At 35.5% G+C, this 21,873-nt stretch overlaps 1 protein-coding gene across 4 annotated transcripts in view; it reads left to right on the forward strand.

Annotated features, from left to right (window-relative positions):
* The window catches only part of LOC106153430 (IQ motif and SEC7 domain-containing protein 1-like), an 85,972-nt gene that overhangs the window by 30,932 nt on the left and 33,167 nt on the right, over positions 1-21,873 (forward strand). The window contains exon 1 of one of the 4 annotated variants that reach the window (XM_087016388.1): positions 10,291-10,465. The exons of 2 other annotated variants lie outside the window; for them this stretch is intronic. In XM_087016388.1, coding sequence (XP_086872514.1) covers positions 10,377-10,465 — 89 coding nt within the window. In that variant the 5' untranslated portion in view covers positions 10,291-10,376. Of the gene's footprint in view, positions 1-10,290; positions 10,466-19,919; positions 20,101-21,873 lie in introns of those variants that run through there. One more of the 4 variants, XM_087016386.1, reaches the window with a different exon arrangement.

Raw genomic sequence — 21,873 nt, forward strand, 5'->3', positions numbered from 1 at the left:
CAAAAAAGCAATACATAGCTATAATATAGAGTATATTTCCTCCTGTCATCAAATAAGGCCTAGTTCACAGTCAGAATAACTTGGAAAGGAAACAAAATTCTTCATATGACATTACATTACCAAGCACAAATAAAAATGCATCAATCCATTACTTTTGTTGTTAAGTCATATCAGTGATTAATGTAAAGCACCAAATTAAAATGGCATCACCAAATAACTTCCCCAGTTTGTTCCTAGTTGAGCCTGATCCTGTTAATACCTACAGATTGGTATATTTTGACAAGTTAGTATTTGATTTGATTTTACACAGTGTTGTTTGATTGATCAGCAGGGAAAGGGGGTTTATTGAATTTGTACCCTGCTTAACTTAATTTTGTCAGATTTTGATTTGTAATTTTCCTCTCTGCAGGAGGATTTGAAGTGTTCATTCAAATGATAATAGGTGTGCATGTGTCTGAGAGAGAGAGAGAGAGAGAGAGAGAGAGAGAGAGAGAGAGAGAAAAGGAAGGAGAGAGCAATTATGTGATACCTGGGTGCCATAACACGTAAAAGATTAAAATGTTTGCATTGTTTGTCTTGAAATATCACAAAATATCTGGAAATTGTACACAACAAGTGGACTGTCAGACTGTCACTTGAGGCCCATCATTGGATGAGAATTTTGCACATGCACTTCATCTGAGCTCCATCAGTCTCCAGAAATTACATTTGCTGACTGACATGTTTATGCATTGACTCAAGACAGTAGCAGAGAAAATGTCATGTCAGTTCCTTCTTCTTCCACCAATAAACCACAATAATAAACAATACACAGAAAAAGAAGAAAAAATATGTAGAGAAAATATCAGAAAAGTGAGGCAACACCAGAAGCTGGAATGCATGATGGAGTTTGAAATTCAGCAGTATTTGAATGCACTCATGGCAGTCATGCATATATACCATTGCAGTCCTCTTGACTTGGCATGCATGGCAGTTTTCTTTTCATTGTCAGTGCATGATGGTATGCCATGAGCTCATCCACATGCTTGAACACTTTGCAAGACTGGCTTCTACCATGTGGAAATTTTTACTGTGACGTCATCTTTCTATAGAAAATTGTTCGAAAATCAGATGAAAAAAATGGAAAAAAAATGTATAGCTTGTCCCTATCCTAGGACTTGGACATAATCCCAAAGATTTTAAGAATTAATTTGACTGAAAATAGACATCCATCAATGCCATTTATCTCATTTTTTTCCTATGGTCAAAAATGTTATTTCGTCATGCCATATCCCTCTAATTCTCTTTGAACTCTTTACAAACCTCTCTTTCTTCAGCACGGATAATTTTTAATGTATTGAGGTAGAAGTGGGACCAGAATGGAAATTTTCCCATGTCACCCATCATAGCTTTTTCAAACATGATTGAACTTTACAGTTCAGTAACCAATAAAAGTCTTATTTTTAATGCAACGATGACCAGTCCATTTGTATTAAATTAGGAGAAAACCTTGAGTGAGGACCCATAATGAGATTTGCAAAGAGCATTAGGGTTAAGTCCATTACATTGTGCACTGAAATCATTTTCTCATGTAGCACAGCACAAGATGGCTTTTGTAAAAGGAGAGAGAAACTTCTATTTATGAAAAAAAATATATAGATCCAGTTTGTGGCATTCTATTGATTGACGGCTCATTTCATGTGGTTCTTCCATTGAATGAAATCTTAAAGTTGTGGCAACTAATATTATTACGAATTCTGTTACATCTTTGTAGTCTTGAAGAATTTTCAGATGATTACTTTACACAGGAGACTAATCAAGAACAATTTTGATAATAATAAAGAAACTAAGATGTGAACAACAATTCATTCCAGTCCATGATAATCACTTAATCAAAAATGATAAGCTGCTTAGATTAATGTTGATAAACTGAAGCATTTGCATACTCATTGTATTATTGTGTACTAAACTCTGCCGGATATTAAGCCATAATGAAAATATTACAACCAACTTCAGTTCCTTAATTAATATGCGTGATATTTTGCCAGGTGGAAAATTTTCAGCTAAAATGTATCCTCTTAAACTGTTGACAAGAAAGCAGCATGGGAGATTTGGGATTTGCGTAAACCCAGATCAATGGTTTATACCCAATGATCCATAAAGTCCATTGAGATATTTGTGCATTGCAAAATATTGGGTGCATTTTGATCAAAAATTTGGATAAAGGGCTTAGGTGAAGTAGTAGGTGTATTATTGTCAGCATGTATGCATTCCACTGCTTGGCATTATTGAATTTAAACCTTTTTTGACAGACATGCGTCTGTTCGTTTCATTAATTGAAAATTATTCCCAACATGCATGCCAGTTTATAACATAATAAGATTCAAACAGTATTTGAATGCATGATTGTTTGTACCATTATTAAATGAAAACACATTTACTGCCTACACGCATGTCTCTTAATACAGGGGGCATTAATGAGTCTCAATCATGTTTTTTTAGGTATCAGATTATTTCGCCTGAGTTTCATAATTTAACAGAACCTGAAGTTCCATGTAAATGGAAATGACAGAGGTACGTTGATGATGTGGAATTACATTTGGCTTCCTATACTCAGGGATATATTATCTTTTTCTATATAATTCCTTTTAGCTGGTGTTCACAGCGAACAAGTACAAATGGAATCAAAACTGAATTTAAAACTTTTATGCTGTTGAATACATGTATGCACATGTTTTGGAAGTTCCTGATTGCATTTGACACCATTGGGTTTCTTGTCTTGGGTTCAGAAATTGATTGATTGTAATCAATATAGTTGATTGCTTGGCTATATGTTGTGAATCCAACATAATTTAATGTGATTACTGTTCTTTTTATCATTGATCATTTTATATTGATTTAAAACCAGTGCAATGCCAGTCTTAATGGTGACTTTTGTATGTTTTCAAAGACTTCTTTAGTTGATGCTGAGTTATAATAATGATATGTGTATACCTTCTATCTACATGCAAAAAAGATCAAAGGTTATAAAAATACAGGGATAAAATGCTTTTGGCCAGAAATGACATTTCCAGGTAAAGACTGTCTTGAGGCCACATTGTGTACTCACTTATATAACTTTACATACTATTCAATGCACCAGGCTGCAGTAATGAGCCAAAATGCTGTAAGGGTTTTGTACTTATTAAATGGCCTTTTCAGAAATGGTCCAAGTTAAAACCAAACATCGTCCTATGGATTTCTACAGATATACCACCTGTTGCATGTTAAAACCCAGCCCCACCCAACTCCAACCCCCAACCCACTCCAGTCTTACCCCCACCCACCCTGATGCATTATAGAATTCTACATCATAATAAGGCCTTACGTTGATATCACTTGAACTGTCTATAGTTTAAGTTACACCTGCTTCTAGAGCAGTTAAAAGTGTTTTCTCTGATTATTAACATGAGTAATATTGCTGTTATATCAGAAATATATTAATATCAAAGAGATACTTAAGTGACTGATAAGTCAAAGATGGAATAAAAGCCACAGCAGTGTTTAGATATAGGGAAGACTAATGTTGTATTTGTTCTACTCACGCTTGTAATTTGGATGATATCCAATGTCATCAGGGCCCTCGGGGTACGGCTTAGTGATGTATCAAGAGAGAGGAAGATGGGTCTTATTTTTATTGTCATTATCCCAGTGTTGAGTATCTGAAATCAATATGGCCGCTTGCATTAAAATTTAATGAGGGGCAATAAGTTATTCATAGCCGCACGCTTGCTTGTTAAGAAATAGTTTGTACCAAGGAGTCCAAACTGTTGGAACTCCTTGTCTGTAGACTGAAAAGCGCTTTTGGAAAAGAGGAAAATTTTCCAACATTGATCTGGAAGACAATTTTCCACTAGATGCTAATTTTTTTGCTTATTAGTGGAGGGAAAAAGATGGTAGAGTAGGCACAGGATATCCACATTGACATTTGAAACATCAAACTCTCTGCCGTGGATAAACAATTGCATTCATGAATTATACCTGATTCATAAATGGATGTGAAAGTTTGGCCCAGGAATGTGGATAATGAAGGATATTGTGGGTGGAAAGGTGTATTGATCACTTTAATGGAGAAGCCTGAATTCTTATTGAATATTGGATCAATATTTCATATCCTGAGAATAGATACCTCACTTAAAAGCTTATCAAGATTCTAAAGCAGCTTTCTGTCTTCCTTTGCACTGAATAAGCACCCGAACATTGAGACATCAAAAAGACTTCATCTCAGCTTATTGGATAGACACCTTTATTTATAAAAAGCTCATCAAGATTTCAAAGAAAATCTCAGTCTCTCTTTATGGTGGATGAGCGTTGTTAATATTAGTGTTATAATTATTTTCACTATATCAATTAGATGACAGTTTTCTATATTCACTGTGTTCTTATTGTTTTGAAAACATGTTTTTGTGATGATATTGCATTATGTATGCTTTACAATGCTGCAACTACCTTGAGGGCTGTTTCTTTTGTGTGTTGTCATGTTTGCCTCTTTTAGTTTATACTAAGAAACAAGATACACAAATATGGGTACCTTGTACAGGCCTAAAGAAAAATGTACATAGAAATACATAAATATATCTGGTGGTTATAAATATTTATGTTATTTCTGCTGGATGACTAAACATACTGAAATTTATCAAAACTGAGTTTTTGAACTATGTTATATTTCTTTAAAAATATTTATATGACAGATAGTTGATTTGGCCTAATTTGCACCAATTGCTTGCATAATGATGTACTATATTTTACAGAGTTGACCAGGCTGTATTGTTACACACATTTTCCTATTACTCCACTAAAATATTAAAACTAAAACAAACAAAAAGCAAATCTGATTATATTTAGTTATCAATGGTATGTTTATAAATTCTCTGTTCCTCTAAATACATCAGTAGTCTTTTGATTAATTGTGATGTTTTATCACGAAGTGTCTATTTAACCAGGTCGTACAATTTAACTTCCAACTGGTACAAGACACTGCAGGTCCATTAGGGATCAAACAGTCATCTCGGATGTTAAAGGTTAAGGTAGCAGATGGCCCATGTGACATTTAATTTCAAGGACTGTGGCCTTTAAGCACATTTTCAACTGGGAAATGCTGAATTTGAATATTCTGAGGATGACCCTGTGATATGTTGTCTCAAATATCAGCCATGATCAAGCTGACACCAGAGAATGATTTTTTATTTTAATTTTCTGGACACTCATCTTGGTGACATTTTTATTATAAGCGATCTTGTGACTTACTGTGTCAAAGATATATCAATTGATTGGTGGCATTTTCCTCGGGATTAAGAAAATTGGAGTTCAGTGATATTAATTTTTCTCTAGATGACAGCTGAATATGAAATGTCAAAGGTACAGCAGTCATGCTTTGATTGTGAATCTGAAGATTATGAGTTTTTTTTTTAATATGTAAATGAAATTTATCTTCTTTATTTCAATTTCAATTTACAGAAATGAGCTGATATAAATTAATGCCATGCCGTGCAGTTCGTAAGTTAATTTGTAGGTGAATTTGATTTCTCTGAGACTGATAAATAAATGGCTCAATTCCATCGTAATGGTTTACAGGGCAGTTCATCCTAAAACACATTTAAAGGATAATTTAAGGCGTAAAACATTTCTGAGTGGTTATTTCTCTCAGCCGTCAAAGATAATCACCTGGTTCCACTAGACAATTAAGCATTGGACACAGAGGAAAACTGATGACTTCAGGCATTTTTTTCATTCAGTGAAGTGAAAAATATCATTTGTCAATATTAAATATATCATAGGGCATGAAGATATAAGATGGCTCACAGGCAGGTTTTAATATTCAGTCGACCATATGTTCCGTAGGGACCAGCGCGTTGTGGTCGTGATGAAGGTGGTGTAGCATAAAATAGCACAACTCTGGAGGCAGCGAAAAAGATTAAGAGTAACAGCTGCATTGATTGAAGGACTGCAAATATTGCATTCGGGGATACTATGTGAAGTGTGAACAGAATTGCCAGAGGGATAAAGGGAACAGAAAGAGAAGATATTCTTAGAACTGTCCTGGAGTACTATGAGCCACTTTGTGTGAAAACTGCAATTTCATATGTGTGCAGCCTTAAAGTTTGTTAATGAAATCATCACAGAAGGAAAGATTGCAGGACTGAATGAGCTGGAAGAAAAAAGATCGAATAACATCTCAGAAATATGCCATTTTAAAATAATTTGTTATTGTACACTGTACAGCTGCACTCAAAAGTTGAACTGAATGACAATAAGTAACTTGAAATTGGGGAAAAAAAAGAAGAGAAGATTTCTAGGATATATGCCAAATTGTAAATGTAATTTCGAAAAAAAGGCTAGCTATCAAAACCCTAGTGTAGGAGTGTATTAAGAAGTATTGGTGCAGTTATGTCACTCTAGCCGTCTGTGTGGTAATTAAGTCTCAGAATGATCTCTCCAGGGGCTATTTTCCTTGAATATTTATCGGCAGACGTCGGAGTTATTTCACACTGGGAGATTTTCTAAAGACTCAGATTGACAGGAACTCTGTATTACTCCTGGAAAATATTTGTTTTTTATTGCTCGTGGCATTTACTATGAACTGAACACAGCAGTTAGTGCAGGCCACCGTTTATTTCCCATTGTGACATATTCACATTCCTCATTTTGTTTTACAGCTCCAGCCCAAAACTTAGGTTATTTATTTTCTCATAGCCATAAAAGCTAACTTGCCACTTTGAGACTTGGAAGGATTAAGGCATATCAGCAAAGATTGTCTCTGGTGATAGTTTTCAATCTACTAAGTGATGGCCTGTGTATTTTCATGTCTTCTGCTGATTTTTTTTTTTTTTTTTTTTTTTTGAAATTGACCACAACTCCATTTGAAGGTCAAAAGATAGTAGGTGTTATCAAAGTGTCAAGAGTTGGAATGAAAGCATCAATTTGCATTGCTATTCTTGTCAGCTTATGAAGAAACCAAGTATATTTAAGTTGATATTGATATGAAGTATTTGCCGTCCTATAATGTGGAATGATTTCATCTACATAACCTGAACAAACTTACTCTTATCATCCAGTTGACAGACTTGTGGGATAATTCTAAGGCGCAGAATTACAGTGTATTAAGACATAGATGATAATATTACAAAACAGTTGATGTAGTCTATCAGACAGGATTCCGTGGAATATCAATGGCTCAAGGAATTAATTTTTTGTGCAGCAGTAAACAGCATACGACTGCATATCCTGACAGATGCATGCCATTTTCCCCGACAAGTATCGTCGAGCAAGTGAAGTAAAGTGTGTTCGGAAGTTCATTATCTTTTCTCGCTGGCAAAAGATTCCAGATCAACTTTATCCCAAGAAAGCAAACTTATGATATTTTTTAAGTCCCCATAGTTCATCGAGTTACTGCAGTTCACATTCTGCTTGGTTCTTCCATTTTGTATTTGTTGAATGACCAACATCTGCAGATTTATCAGAATTACAGGGAACGTGGACTGGACGACCTAACTCTTCCATTGATGTGATTTATCTTAACAAGGCTACAGATCGATAGAAAACTCAATGACATCCACAAACACGGCCTATCATCCCAGTGCAGTGCCCTGCAGCTGTATGGAATCATAACCAATATTGATTAGACCCTCACAGGGCTTGATTCAGTGACATGAGAGTCTTTAGACTGAATAATCAATGAATGAAAATTGAGAAGAGTATGGATTTTAACATTAGGGAAACACAAAAGTGGTATCAAAGGAAAGAGGGAAACTTCCAGTAGAGACACAAGGGCTGCTGAGCAGAAGCTGAGATTGCAGATATTCTTGGAGATTTCCAGGAAAGTTCAGTCGCTTTGAAATTACCACTGCTCACCTTAGTTGAGGATACATGGAAAAGGAGAAGAAATTTCTCTTGAAGTTTTAAGCAGTGCACTCTGGAGACTATAATATTGCACAGTATTTCACGAGGCAATGTTTTTGCATGTTTATAATTAGCTTTCAGTGATAATGCAGTGAGATTTTCCATGAAGTTATTGCTGCCCTAGCTAAGGATGCCAGCTAAAATAGTGGCCTGAAATTGGATCAAAACATGCCAGTCTCATATATATTTATACTTTTTACAGTCTCGTGGGAGGAGTTATTTGGAAGTTCAGTATTAGCCTTGTTGAGCTGATAAGCTTTTGCTTTCTTATTCCTGGCTGGTATTGCTTATATTAGGAAGAATCCCAGCATTGAATTTACCTGAGAGAGAAAAAACTATTGACAAACTGGTGGAAGTTTCATTTATGCCCATAATCACTGTATTGATGCTGATTTTTGGATTGTATATTGGAATTTTGAAATGGCCATCCACAGCTTATCCACAGACATGTTTTAAGTGTTCCAGTATGCTGAAAACCACCTGACATAGTCCATCTATCTGCACTAAAAATAGACTAAAACTCATTTTTCTTAAATTTCACTAAATACAGATTATTCTGATAGACTAAAAATCATTCTTCTTAAATTTCACTAAATACAGATTATTCTTGTAGAATACGTGGTGTTTTTGTATGAGATATATTTGTCATTCAGCATTTCAGAAAGTTTCCAGTGAACATGATTTAGAAACTACACGTTTAGACATTGTGTAAGTGACATTTGCTGGTAGTATATTTAGATCTGGAGAAGCTGCCTGTAATTCAGGATTCATGCAGGCATTGTGCAACAAACGAAACAATATCCTCAAAGTTCAGAACGAGTTCATTGCAACTAATACCTGCAAACAAAAAGGCGACCTCTCAGGGGATCAATAGACTGTAAGCTGCAAGTTAGTATTTAAAGCGTATTACACAGGATTGCGTACAAGATTGATTGAGGGGAAAAAACAGGATTATCCGAGGCTTTGCTTCATGAAATCGGTTTCCCAGTCAAGAGTGGTGTACAGAATGTAGATTTATAAGTGGATAAATTAGATGGGAAATGAACAAAGAAGACAAATAACAAGAAGAAGACAAAGAAATGAGATCTGCCTGATCAAAGGCCTTTAGGGAAAAGCTACGAGTACAGTGCTAATATACTCATGAATGTGATTTTAAAATATGGTTTATCTGTGAAAAAGATGAGTCATATGCGTGCATTTAATGTCCTGGAAAACAGAAGATTGGTTCCATGATAATTACGGAGTATAAATGCAGGTTTGAATATAGAGCTGTATTAATAAGGCAAGAAGCATTAAAGGAACAGACTGAATTATAAGACTTGTATAGTCTCTCTGCTCATCATTAAAAAACTGAAAGGAAGCTGAAAGATAGGAATATCAAAATATTCAAATATACATATGCTTTCTTCAGCACTGACCATAAACATTAACTTCTATTGTTTATAATCATAAATCTCAGTAGTTTGAGATAGAATGCTCTTTGTACTTTATAAATAGTATACCGAGCATTTACTTAATAGCTTCTTACATACCATCCACAGTGGAAAAACAACAACCAGTTGCCAAAGATATTAAAGAAGAAACCGAAGATCTGTGCAAGCTGACGCAAAATACATTTTTTACACCTTTTTCTCCGACATTTGTGCTACAGCTTTTTTCTCAATCTTAGAGCAAGATATACTACATGCAGATGCATTGATTTGTGAAAGGTCAGTCATTCTTGGAAGAAAGAGGAAGGAAGGAAGGGAACGGAGAAGTTTAAATTTTGGCATTCTTTGGACCCGAGGTGGTCTTTACGTGGTATCACTTGTGCCTGTCTATAAGCTGAACGAGACACCTGCAGATTTTATCGCAATCCATGTTCATTGTTTATTTAGTGAGCTCGCATTGAAGTTGCGGTAGCATTTGTCACTGCATTTTAACTGCTAACGTAAGTGCAATGTTCTAAGCTGGTGTAGTGTAGAAAGAATTACAACTCTAGTCGTGGATACAGGATGGAAATATGACTGCACACTTGCAAGATAATTGTCACAGCATCATTTTTCTCCGCTGAAACGTGTTATATACCTGAAGGGTAAAGAGAGGACGCAAGGACTGAGCCTCATTATCCAGCGACAGATGGTGCTTTGCTGATGTCACTGACATCTCTCAATATTGTTTTACAGTAATTTGTAATTTGTTGTAATTAACAGTGCCAGTGGATTTTCACAGCAGTAAGCAGTAGGAAACAGTAACATTACTGGTACAGTGTATCATGATTTGGTGTCTGAGATTCAATATTTTATATGGTTTGAAATGGAAGCAGTTGCATTCAGGCAAATCCCTTCAATAATTTCATATACAACTTGCACTGTTGAATAGACTTTGGGGCACTGACTACATTCACATATCAAGATCAGCAGTTAATAATTGAACTTTATGATAACTGGATAGACAAAATCATAAACTGTAACTAACCAATGGCGTCATCAGACATCGCCACGATGCTGACCACTACCAATACTATGTCCAGTCAGACACTGACCGATGCCCCACAGTCCGATGTCAGGTAAGAATTTACTCACCCACACCTCTCACCTGTCTTAACTGTCTTCCATGTATCTCACTATGTTATACCTGTTCAGGGCCTAAGAAGACTGATACATGTTCTTGGCCCATGCATTTGCCAGACTGTTTAAAGCATGTATTTTTAAGGTGGGGAAATGCCAGAGAAATCCAAATTTACTGAATGCATCTTTGCAGACACTGCATGATATGCACCTTGAGAAGATTGATATGTGTTTAGAGCTGGGATACATATCTGTTTTCTAAACAGTCTTGAAACTATGTGTGTATCACAAGATAGCAGATAGATGCAAAATATACCAAGGGTTTCGTTATGTAACACAGTAATTGTGAAGTATTTACTCTCAGATTTTTTTCAATAGATAACTAATTGATTATTGACCAGGGTTTTATATAAATTATAAATGTCATTATGAATAATTAACACTAATGGTGTTGAAGTTTTTTTGCCTGATTGGTTGAATAAGTGACCAGTGCTATGTACCTGAAGTTTATTGGTATAGTCCTCAGGTGTGGTTCATCAATAGGTTAAGTTTAAACAGGTGGAATGTAATGGGAAGTAGTTAAATGTCTGAGTGAGAATGATTAGGAAGTTAATGTCTAGGCTAAAACTTTAATGAAGGATTTTTTTAGGAAGGAGGGATGCAAATTGATCATACAAACCCAAGTTGTGAAGCCTTCTCTCTCTCTCTCTCTATCTCTCTCTCTCTCTCTCTCCTCCAACAGTATGACTAAAACAAAATTTTTTCATGCCCCAGTGGGTAATATCAGAACTATTTGCTGATGTATTAGGTTAGGTACCAGATAGGAAAATATACCCTACACACCAGAAGTAATTAACCAAGTAACTTTACAGTGAGTAATGAAAACTATGCATTACATCCCCTCTAAAAGGTTACGAGGAACATTTTTTATAGCCCGTGGTGATTAAAGCGGGCAGAAATTGATTAACTTTACAATGAATTGTGTCAAGTTACATAGCGTTTGCTCAATTACAGCACATTGACTCACTGATTGGGTTGTATTTCTTCACAGGCAAGCAAACATTTAGTCACATTAGATGTACAAATTTGAGCCAAGTAAAAACATTTCAAGTTACCCTAGAGGGGTTGGGCTAGACGTTGTTGTCAGATTTGACGGCATAGGTTAGGAGTGGAATCAGAGTTGGATTTGCCTGCCTTTGTGGTTCTGTTGATTTAAAATGAGTCAGTGATTATTGTATATTATACGTATGCTACTTAAAGTTTTTTGTTTTTTTTTTCATGTGCAAAGAATAATTTTGCATTAATTCTGTCCATTGCCAATATGCTTATCTATTCCAAAGTTGTCAGCTCTATATTATTACGCAGATTCTGTGAGTTATTTAGGACAGACTTTTCTGGTAAACTTACAGATGTTAGAATTCTTTTTTATTATAAGGCGTTTGACAAAAATGTTCCTTTTGAGTACATCCAAGTTGGTAATTAACTTTGCTATCCAACATCTGTCTCCAAGTTGAAAATAAATGTAGGACACTGAGTCTAAACTCTTGTATTTTAGGAGACTTAGAAAATATATAGGTCGTTCAAAAGATGTTGGCCTTGAGTCTTCCTTGCAATGGCAAAAAATCTTCAAAATCTCATACAGTTATGCCTCAATTTAGATTGTTAATCAGATAATGCTTGGAAGTTTTTTTCTTAGTTGGTTATGGCAGATTACCTTAGCTCCATGGCCAGCTGAGACTGACATTTTCATAACAGATTTTCTGTCAAATGCTTGATCGAGTATCCATAATATGATTAAAGACTAGATTGCCAGAATTATTATCTTCCCCTAGGTAAGTTATTAAGGTAGGTGGTATTAAATGATTGGCATATCCTGGAAAATTATAAAATTCAATATTATCCTTACCTGGAGACCTGTAATCATGACCAGGGCCCTGTCATGAATGATTAATGTTTTTTGCAATAAACACTCATGGTAGAGATGATAGGCTTTATATGATCAAGCCCTGCTGCTGTATAATATGACTTGAGGTACCTATGTGGCAGAGAGGAAGGAGCAGTTTAAAATGATTGGTGCTAGCAGCGGGGACCAAATTAGTGCTGTCAAGGGGTCCTTCTCTGTGACATATATACTGCTGCTGCAGCAGGGAAACATACTTATATTTATATTTACATGCTAGGTGAACTCTCTTCCATGGATATCCTATTCGTAGTAGAAATGAAAATTAGAAATTAAACAGGCCCATCTGTGTTATTGTGAAAGATGGTGCCTGTATAGAATATTAGATTGTGTTCAGTTTACACATGCAAGAAATGTATCTTTATATAATTGGTGAGAACTGTATTGTTACCTATTCCAGCTATTTGTTTAAAAAACAAAGCCATTATTATTATCATTCACATCATATTCAGGTAGAACAGAGTGTGCTACATTTGTTTTGTTGAGATAGATGAAAAGGACATTTTTAAAGATCACATCTCCTCTACTGCATTTCTGATTATACAACTACTGCATTTTATTCCTTGTCTTTTATTGAACTGAAATGGCAGCATGGCAGCACACATTTCAGATGCGTTTCATATTTCAATATTTAATTTTTTCAAGACTAATTTTACTCTATAATCCCTGCATAGTGATTAAATCTAACACATATCGTGAAAGTTTAGAATCATCTCTTTGAGATGTGTTAGATACTGGTATTAGTACTTGTATTTCAATATTTTATTTTTTCAACACTAATTTTACAAAAAAAAAAAAAAAAATCCCTGTGATCAAATCTTGCACATATTGTGAAAATATAAAATCTTCTCTTTCAGGCATTGTTATCATTTATTGTTTTTTGAAAAAAAAAATCTGTTTCCTTAACATATTCTACCACTCAGTATAAACAGCAGTATAATTACATGCAATGAACAGGTTTGATGAATTATAAACAATCAAAGACTACTTGTACCTGCCTACTGATGCATGGTGGTAGATCAGTCACCTAGCTGGGGGGTACAGGAAGGGGGCACATGTGAAAGTCTCTAAGCTGGGAGATACAGGAAAGGGGCATGGGTAGAGGTCTCCAGGCTGGGAGATACAAGAAGGGAGCATGGGTGGAAGTCTCCAGGCTGGGAGGTACAGGAAGGGGGCACAGGGGCAAGTCTCCAGGCTGGGAGGTACAAGATGGGGGCATGGGTGGAAGTCTCCAGGCTGGGAGGTACAGGAAGGGGGCATGGGTGGAAGTCTACTGGTTGGGAGGTACAGGAAGGGGGCATGGGTGGAAGTCTCCAGGCTGGGAGGTACAAGAAGTGGGGCATTTGTGGAAGTCTCCTGGTTGGGAGGTACAGGAAGGGGGCATGGGTGGAAGTCTCCTGGTTGGGAGATACAGGAAGGGGGCATGGGTGGAAGTCTCCTGGTTGGGAGGTACAGGAAGGGGGCATGGGTGGAAGTCTCCTGGTTGGAAGGTACAGGAAGGGGGCATGGGTGGAAGTCTCCTGGTTGGGAGATACAGGAAGGGGGCATGGGTGGAAGTCTCCTGGTTGGGAGGTACAGGAAGGGGGCATGGATGGAAGTCTTCAGGCTAAGAGGCACAGGAAAGGGGCATAGGTAGAAGATGTGATTGATGAGACATGATGCACTCTACATCAATCCATGGCACACAGCAGCTACTGCTGTAGAGTGGGATACCAGAAATAAGTACTGGACAGATTATAGTTTTGTTTCCTTATAAATACATGTGAGGAGTTATTTATTTATTTATTTTATATATAAATAAATGTATTATTATAAAATAAATGAATAAATAAATAAACTCCTTTGCTTGGAATTTTAGAAAATTAACACACCTTTAGCATATTTGAATTAGTACTTTATGTCCTAAGGCTTGCATGAGTTGATGCAGAAGAATGATTTGCAACGTGAATTTTTTATATAAGGATGGATTTTTTTAAATCCAGGGTCTTATCCAGTGACTGTAAATTGATGTCTGTTTGACGGGGATGCTTCACCCACAGTCTTGAGAAATTAATTTGGCAATTACAACCACAAATTCATCAGAATCATTGAAAGGCAATTTTGCAAGACGATTCCAATTTCCAATTAATTTCAATTTTAGTCAGGCAATTTTGTGAGACCTGGAGAATTCTTTCGTAAATTTTATTTAATGGATATCCAGGCACCACAATTTATTATTATTTTTTCTGATGTAAGTCTTCCAAATGAAAAGCGAGGAAAAGTTTTAATCCACGTGCTGTAAATCGGTTTCTTTTCAAATGAAAAAATAATAATAACAACAAGGAAACAAAAGCAAAAGCAGTCATATTTTGCGGATGTTACACACTTCTCTTTTTGTCTCTTAAGACATGACATTATACATTTCCTTCCTGAAGGATGCAGTCACAAGTAAAAACATCAGCACTGGAAAAAGTAATCACTTTTACTTCTTGTCAACATCCATGACCCCTTAGACCAGCGTAACCTGGTGTGAAAGGTTAATATTACCAGTAGTGATGTTTTCCGCAGTTTCACACCTGTTTGTTATATATATAGCGAGATCAACTTGAGCTCATCACTTCAGTAACCATCTAGGTTTGAGACTAATGGACATTACCATGCATGAAACGAGTAGCTTGCAGTTTTCTTAAGTGCGAAGCATGTAACTGAGCAAGGTGTATTCAAATATTACAATTTAAAGAAGACAGACACGTAGATGGGGATTTAGATTAAGGTTAGTAAACTTACTTTTAATGATTGTGTTTTCATAAAAACATGGGTTTATATAAAATAACAAATTTAAGCTCAAGTTTGCATTCTTCTTGTTTTACCAACGTAGGCAGACATTTCCCCTTGTTGAAGGTGTGTGTGTGTTATGCAAAATCATAGGCAATTTGTCGTATTTCAAATAAGTATTTTCTTTATCACAAGCTTGAGTGATGCAAAGGAGAAACATTTCATGCAAGCTTATGATAAAATAATCTATATATGGAATTGAGAATAAAGGCATGTAAACTATGTAGAAATAATTGGTCTTTTACATGCAGAATGCTCATGACTGCCCAGGCAAAGGTTTCCCAGACAAATGATTTATAAATTGTGTCTCCGTTTATTGCACAGTTATTGTCAGGTGTCATGATGTCTGTTCTATAATAAAGTAGGGAGTGTGGTATATCTACCATGTGACTATGTGATAGAACAATGGGTTGTGTATTTATGGACCCAAGGTTAATGATTGGTCAGTGTTTAATTTGTTTGTATTGAAACGGTTCTCCACCCAAACGTTTTATCTTAGGGAGTGATTTGAGTTTTATGGACATTAACTGATGCCATTACAGTTGATGGTGGTACGCAGTGATAATTTTTTTTTTTTTAAGTTTTAAGGCTAACTCAATTAATTATAGGTCATGAACATATTAGAATGTGGAGCTTATGCTTGATTATCCTGCAGTGCACTCTACTACCTATATTATGCTCTGATTGTGTGACTCTAAGATTATATCAATCAAGTTGTCTGCTTTATGTCCAGAGTTAGTCCCAAAACAATTGGATCTAAGTAAGGCAGTGTTAAATTTGGTCTGTAAAGTTAATTTAAGTTTTAAAAAAGTTAAGTAAAGCTCAAAAACAGTTGTAGGTAGGTCTATGCTGAGTGTAACATATGAAGTCAACTCGAGTTCAAAAACAGTAAATTACTGTAGTAGTTCAGACAGTGCTGAACATGACAACCAAAGATAACTGTCATCCTTGGGTTGCCAGTCATGTTCACTGCACAGGATCAGTCTTTCCATCTGAAAAAACATAAAGAACATACATGCATTGTGCTATCACGTGGAACTTTTAATGCGTTTTTTATATTAGATGACTTTGTGATGGAATGTCACATGTAGATCTTGTATGCTAGTGCCTTTGCTCTGCTGAAAAGAATATGGTAGTTTTGCAAGTCTCATCAAGATTTAGTTAAAAATTTTGTTGGACTTTCAAAGCTAGGAGCGAATTAGAAGAAACTGAAGTGAAATTTCAAGAATCTGAAGAACTGATATCGGTCTTGAAGGGAGTTGGTGAAATCACCCTGTGTTTTGTGGCAGTTTGTGATGGAATTAGAAACAGACACAAAGAGAAAGGTAAAAACAGTTTTGGCAGAGAAATCAGTACTACTTATATATTTTGGCACTGTGGTTAGAATGAATAATGTATGTGTTAGGTCTTGACTTACTATGTTTGCCATCAGTGCTTGGCCCAAGGTTAACTTTGTAGTTCTATTCATAAAAAAATGTGTTGCTTTGATTCTCTGTATTAGGAATGTGATCTTTATATCCTTTATCAGTGTACTTTGTATCTAGAGTTTCTTCTGGATGTGGAATACAATGGTCCTAGTTATTTTATCTCAACTGAAAAAGTGGCCATTTCACACTTGCTGTATGTCACTGTATTAGACAGGGGTCATTTTACAGTAAAATGTTTCAAAATTTCCCAAAAGATTTGCTTATAATATCCTAATAATTCTGTATCCAGTGGTAAATTAACCTCTCTCTCTCTCTCTCTCTCTCTCTCTCTCTCTCTCTCTCTCTCTCTCTCTCTCTCTCTCTCTCTCTCTCTGAGCTCATTTATAAACAAGAAGGTGTAACAAAGTACAAATATCCCCAGGAGTCTTAATTTCTGCCGGAATTTGCTAATTCAGTGCAAGCAACTGGTAAAACACTTCCACCAGACATTTGGCCAGGTGTTAAGTGCTGAGAGGATATGAATATTTTCTAAGATATTAATATGTGGTCAGTCAGAGCACAATCTATATTTGAAGGTGTTCTCGACCAACTGTCTGGACATATATTTTCTATATATATATATATATATATACAGTGAAGTGGACGGCAGTTTGTGCCGAGAGAAAAACAGGAAAATGTATCATTTTCTTTCCTGTTTAAATCCTGTATATATAGTTCTTCTCCCCGTCCCCATATTCCTTTGTTCTGGAAAGTTAAGCAGTCCTTATGAAATGTTATTTTTGGCATTAAATTTTACAGAAGTTTAATTTTTTTTCTTTTCTTGAACCTTAAGCAGTTGTATATTGTGGATAGTAATAATGCATTTTGGTCCACATTATTAATTCATAATATATGTGTCTATATATATTCATCTATTTATTCATTCATTTACTTATTTATTTATTTAATTCATTTGATAAATTAGCACAATAAACTTCACTTGGCTCCTATTGTAAATGAGATAAGCAGCCATGTTAAGACAGGTGTTGTGATGATAAGGCGTTATTCATTATCTGACCGTGTTGCACAGTGAAAACACAATCAGTAGGAGGCTGCGATGTCAAAGTTATTGAACAGATGTTCACTCGGGGATGTGTGTGTGTGTGATGTATCCCATGGTTTGCACAAAGTGATGGTTTCCGTATCTTAAGATAAAAATTCCAAAGGAAACAGAGAGTATGTTATGATTACATCATTAAGGAAAGTTGGGTGAATTCATTATTGTGATAGTTTGTATACAAAATGTTTTTTTTTTTTATGCACTGTAGATAAAAGTGTTTTCATTAATGTGATAAAGAGTTCAAAGCTTTAAGATAAATTATAAAGTACTTTTATGAAAAGTGCATTTTTTTTTGGGGGGGGGGGGCTGAGAAAAGGAGAGAAAGAAATGAATAACACATCTTTGAAGTATAAGGTCCTGGCTTCTTCCAGCTGGTATCTCTTCTCATCTCTACTCAGTTCACATGAAAGAATGCAAACTGTTGAATAGAATTTAAATTGGGACACTTCTAGCACCTGCCTCCATTGAAATAACATTAGATTTTCATTTGGTCATATCATGTGAACCTGGCACACTTTGAGTACTGGTGAACCGACTTTGAACCGGCTTTGATGCATTCTAAGACATTCCTATATAATTGATTGTATCATGTCATGCTTGGGTCCACTGCATTCCTTTTATCAATGAACCTCAACTCGTTGCAATCAAACATTGCTTATTCACAACTGATCTTGAACTGTTACACAAGTCTTGTGAATTGAAATATCATGATACTCTCCTTAACCTTGTGAAAATCTAATGTATGGATGGTTGTCTGATTGGTCAGTCATGCCCACTGATCGGTCAGACACGTCCATAACAGCCAGTGGCTTCACCTTTCACGGCACTAACAATGGATGCTATTATATTTGTGTCTGCATATTTCATTTAGTGAATTGCAATGAACAGGTAATATTTCTTGTGCCCTGCTTGGATGTTAAAATACAATAGGAAAAAAGGCAATCAAATTGACAGTGTTTTTTATTGGACATCCAATATATTTGTCTGAAGAATTTAAAAATTTTTCAATAATCTCAAGAATTTCTTATTTTATATTTAGCATATTGCTAACATGTAACTATTTCATTAGTAAATTTAATAATGCAAGAATTTTAAACAGATACATATATAATATTATAGTAAAATTCCTTTAAAATAGCTTTTTAAGCTGTTGTAGATTTTCTGGCTTTAAATTGCTGACATGTAGGTACATTTGTACTTATATCATTGTAGTTAATCTTGTTGAGGTATGGCTGAGATACTTTGTCATCTAAGTTAAAATGTTAAAGTTAAAAGGTGGTGGGTGTAGGCAGAGGGTTGTTAATGAAGACAAATAAATGCTCTATCACAGCATATTATTGATTATGTTCAGGATTTATTTTTAGTCAAACAATATTATAAATAAATGTTACAATTTAGTCTTACTATCAGCACATTAACTAGGGTCATTGTAGATCAGAAAGAGCGATAATGTGTGTAAAAGATACCTCAGGCTATCCATTCATTATATTTAAAATTAATATAATGTAACATAATGTATAGTATTTCCAATACCATGACTTTCTACTCTCAGATGCTTTTCACACAGGATTATCCCACCCTTTTGAACATTAGTGCCTTTCATCATGGGGATTATCGAAACTAAACTGTGTTAAAATACGTAACAGTTTCTCACAGCTATTCAGAACTGTGTATCAATTCATGTTAAGAATGTGATACTTCATTAAACACAAGAGGGCTCCGCTCGATACCGAGGGTATAAAAAGTAAGCCACTTCAATCAATATTATGCATAAATTTGTTGGAGCAAATTGTGTTACTGATTGATATATACACAGTGAAGAATTTGGGGGGAGAGTTGAAGGGGGTATAACGTGGGACAATGTTCCTTTTGATTCATTTATGTTGTTTTTAGTTTTAAAATAACACTTGCTGCTTTAAACTCACTTAACCATTGTTTGGTGTCCTTAAAATTTCAACAATTAGGAGCTAATCATGGGTCAAATTCTATTTACTCAAATCCCTTGTTCATTTCTGGGACCATCCCCTAAAACTAACAGTAGGACACAATTGTTTGCTTTGCCATTCTTTGCCGTAGAAGTTATTCAGTAAACACCCCGACTCACCCGGGATGTTTACGTAGCCGTTGTGTCATAGGTACACACAAGTAAATGACAAGCGAACACCTTCGGGAAATGCGACAAATAGTTGCAATTTTTACTTTGATGGTGATGGAGGGCTAGATGCTTGTAGAAATGTTGCGAAGACGGAGACTTCACAATGTGAAACGCATCACAGTGAAGTGTTATGTAGGGGGTCACCCTCAAGATGTGGTATTTTCAGTGCTACCAGAGGGGTAAGTTTACCTGAGTCACTTCTTTTTTTAAACCTGCGTTTTTAAGAACACACATTGCTGATGTCTGGGAGCGTCAAGACAGACGCCTTGTGTGTTTGGTGTCTGAAATGGGGTTCACAGATTGGAGTCATGGTATAAAGACTCTGATTAAGAATTTGAGATTTAAATTTTAGATTTTGTATTTCATGTGTTGATAAATGGCAAAGTAGAGGACCAAACATATGCCATATATGATGAAAATTTCTATAATTGATGAAAATTTCTAAAGCATAATGTTAAAATCTGTTGAGATATTATTTACCCCATTATTACACAACTGGGACATATATAATGAGAGAGTGCAGTAAGAAAGAAGGGAATTATTATAGATGCCCTATAACAAGGTTTAAATTAGTAGTTTTATGTACCTAGTCATCATCAACTATTACCATAGCCCTGTGATTGATTAAATATATCATTTTATTATGTGATTAAAAATCACATGATGATAGGAAAGGTACCTTGATAAAAATCACCCTGGGTTTCCAAGCTTTGAAAAATGGTAGCAGTTGAGCATATGCTGCATATAGGAAACACGGGGACATTGAAACTCCCCTCTCTCTCTCTAAAACTCTGGGCAGATAATGATATATATATAAAAAAACAAAAACAAGAACAGAAGGACAAAAATACCTACATGATACTGGCAACACATCAAGATATTAGATGGACAACAATAATCCTGCAAACAGATAGTAATTAGTATTCATCAAGGTAAATGGAATGATTAGGGTACCAGTGATATCAGTGGAGTTATGGCCCTGGTAGTGGCGTGGCTGCAGCAAGAATTGTTAGGAAACATTTGGACACAGCAGCAGCATTCGGTGGTGCATTCAACTGAAAGTTCTGTCAGGTCAGTACCATGTGAATATATGGTCTGTAAATCAGATTGATAGATAGCTGATCACTGTGTAGCCTTTTAGATTGGCACTAGCCATTATTTATTTCCAAGTGCCATTAGGTTGATGCAAGTTCTATCATTTTGAAAAGTGTTAGAAGATTGATAATGATCATAGGGATTTAAAATAGACCAGGTTTAATGGCAGATATAATAATGGTCACCGTGTGGATATGGCCACAAGAAGAACTTAAAAACTTCAAAAACTTTTGCCTAGTTGGAATTTTTCGTTAGTCCTGATTAGGGACATTGCTCACTGACAGGCTAAAATGGCAGTTGATTTTGGATTGCGGATACCAAATAGTATTGTACTCAATAGGCAACATTGTAATCTTATGACTTCTATGGTAAAATTTTGTACAAAAATCTAGTCATTTCAATCTGAAATCAATACACCAATGTTTTAGATTTCTACAGAGTCACCATCAAAAATTGATTTAGCAAATGTGCTGGTCGTGTTCCATAAATCCATCACTGTGGCATATATTAGCCTGTGGCATTTTTGACCAGATCAATTTATTGATATTTCTATCCCTAGTGTTGCCTACTCTTTTTGAAGGTGCAAACTGAAAGTGTTAAGATTATGCCGAAAAGCAATTTTCTGGCTGTTGCTCGAAAGCAGTTTGCACTTTGGTAGGATGTCTGTAACACCTAAGGAGGAGATGAAGTAATCCCGAATCAATAAAAACCGAAGTTCTTTTTGTAATTTGCATTGACCGGATTGGGAACTGTGCTTTGTTTTACTAAATACTGTCTGGGTACATAACAGCAATTATGGATGTGTATAAGAGTACATGGTCACTATATTGATGCTGTCAGTATTGCCAGCAAATTAC

This window comes from Lingula anatina, chromosome 6 (genome assembly GCF_051362555.1).
Source record: "Lingula anatina isolate TDL-2025a chromosome 6, LinAna3.0, whole genome shotgun sequence".
NCBI lineage: Eukaryota > Metazoa > Brachiopoda > Lingulata > Lingulida > Lingulidae > Lingula > Lingula anatina.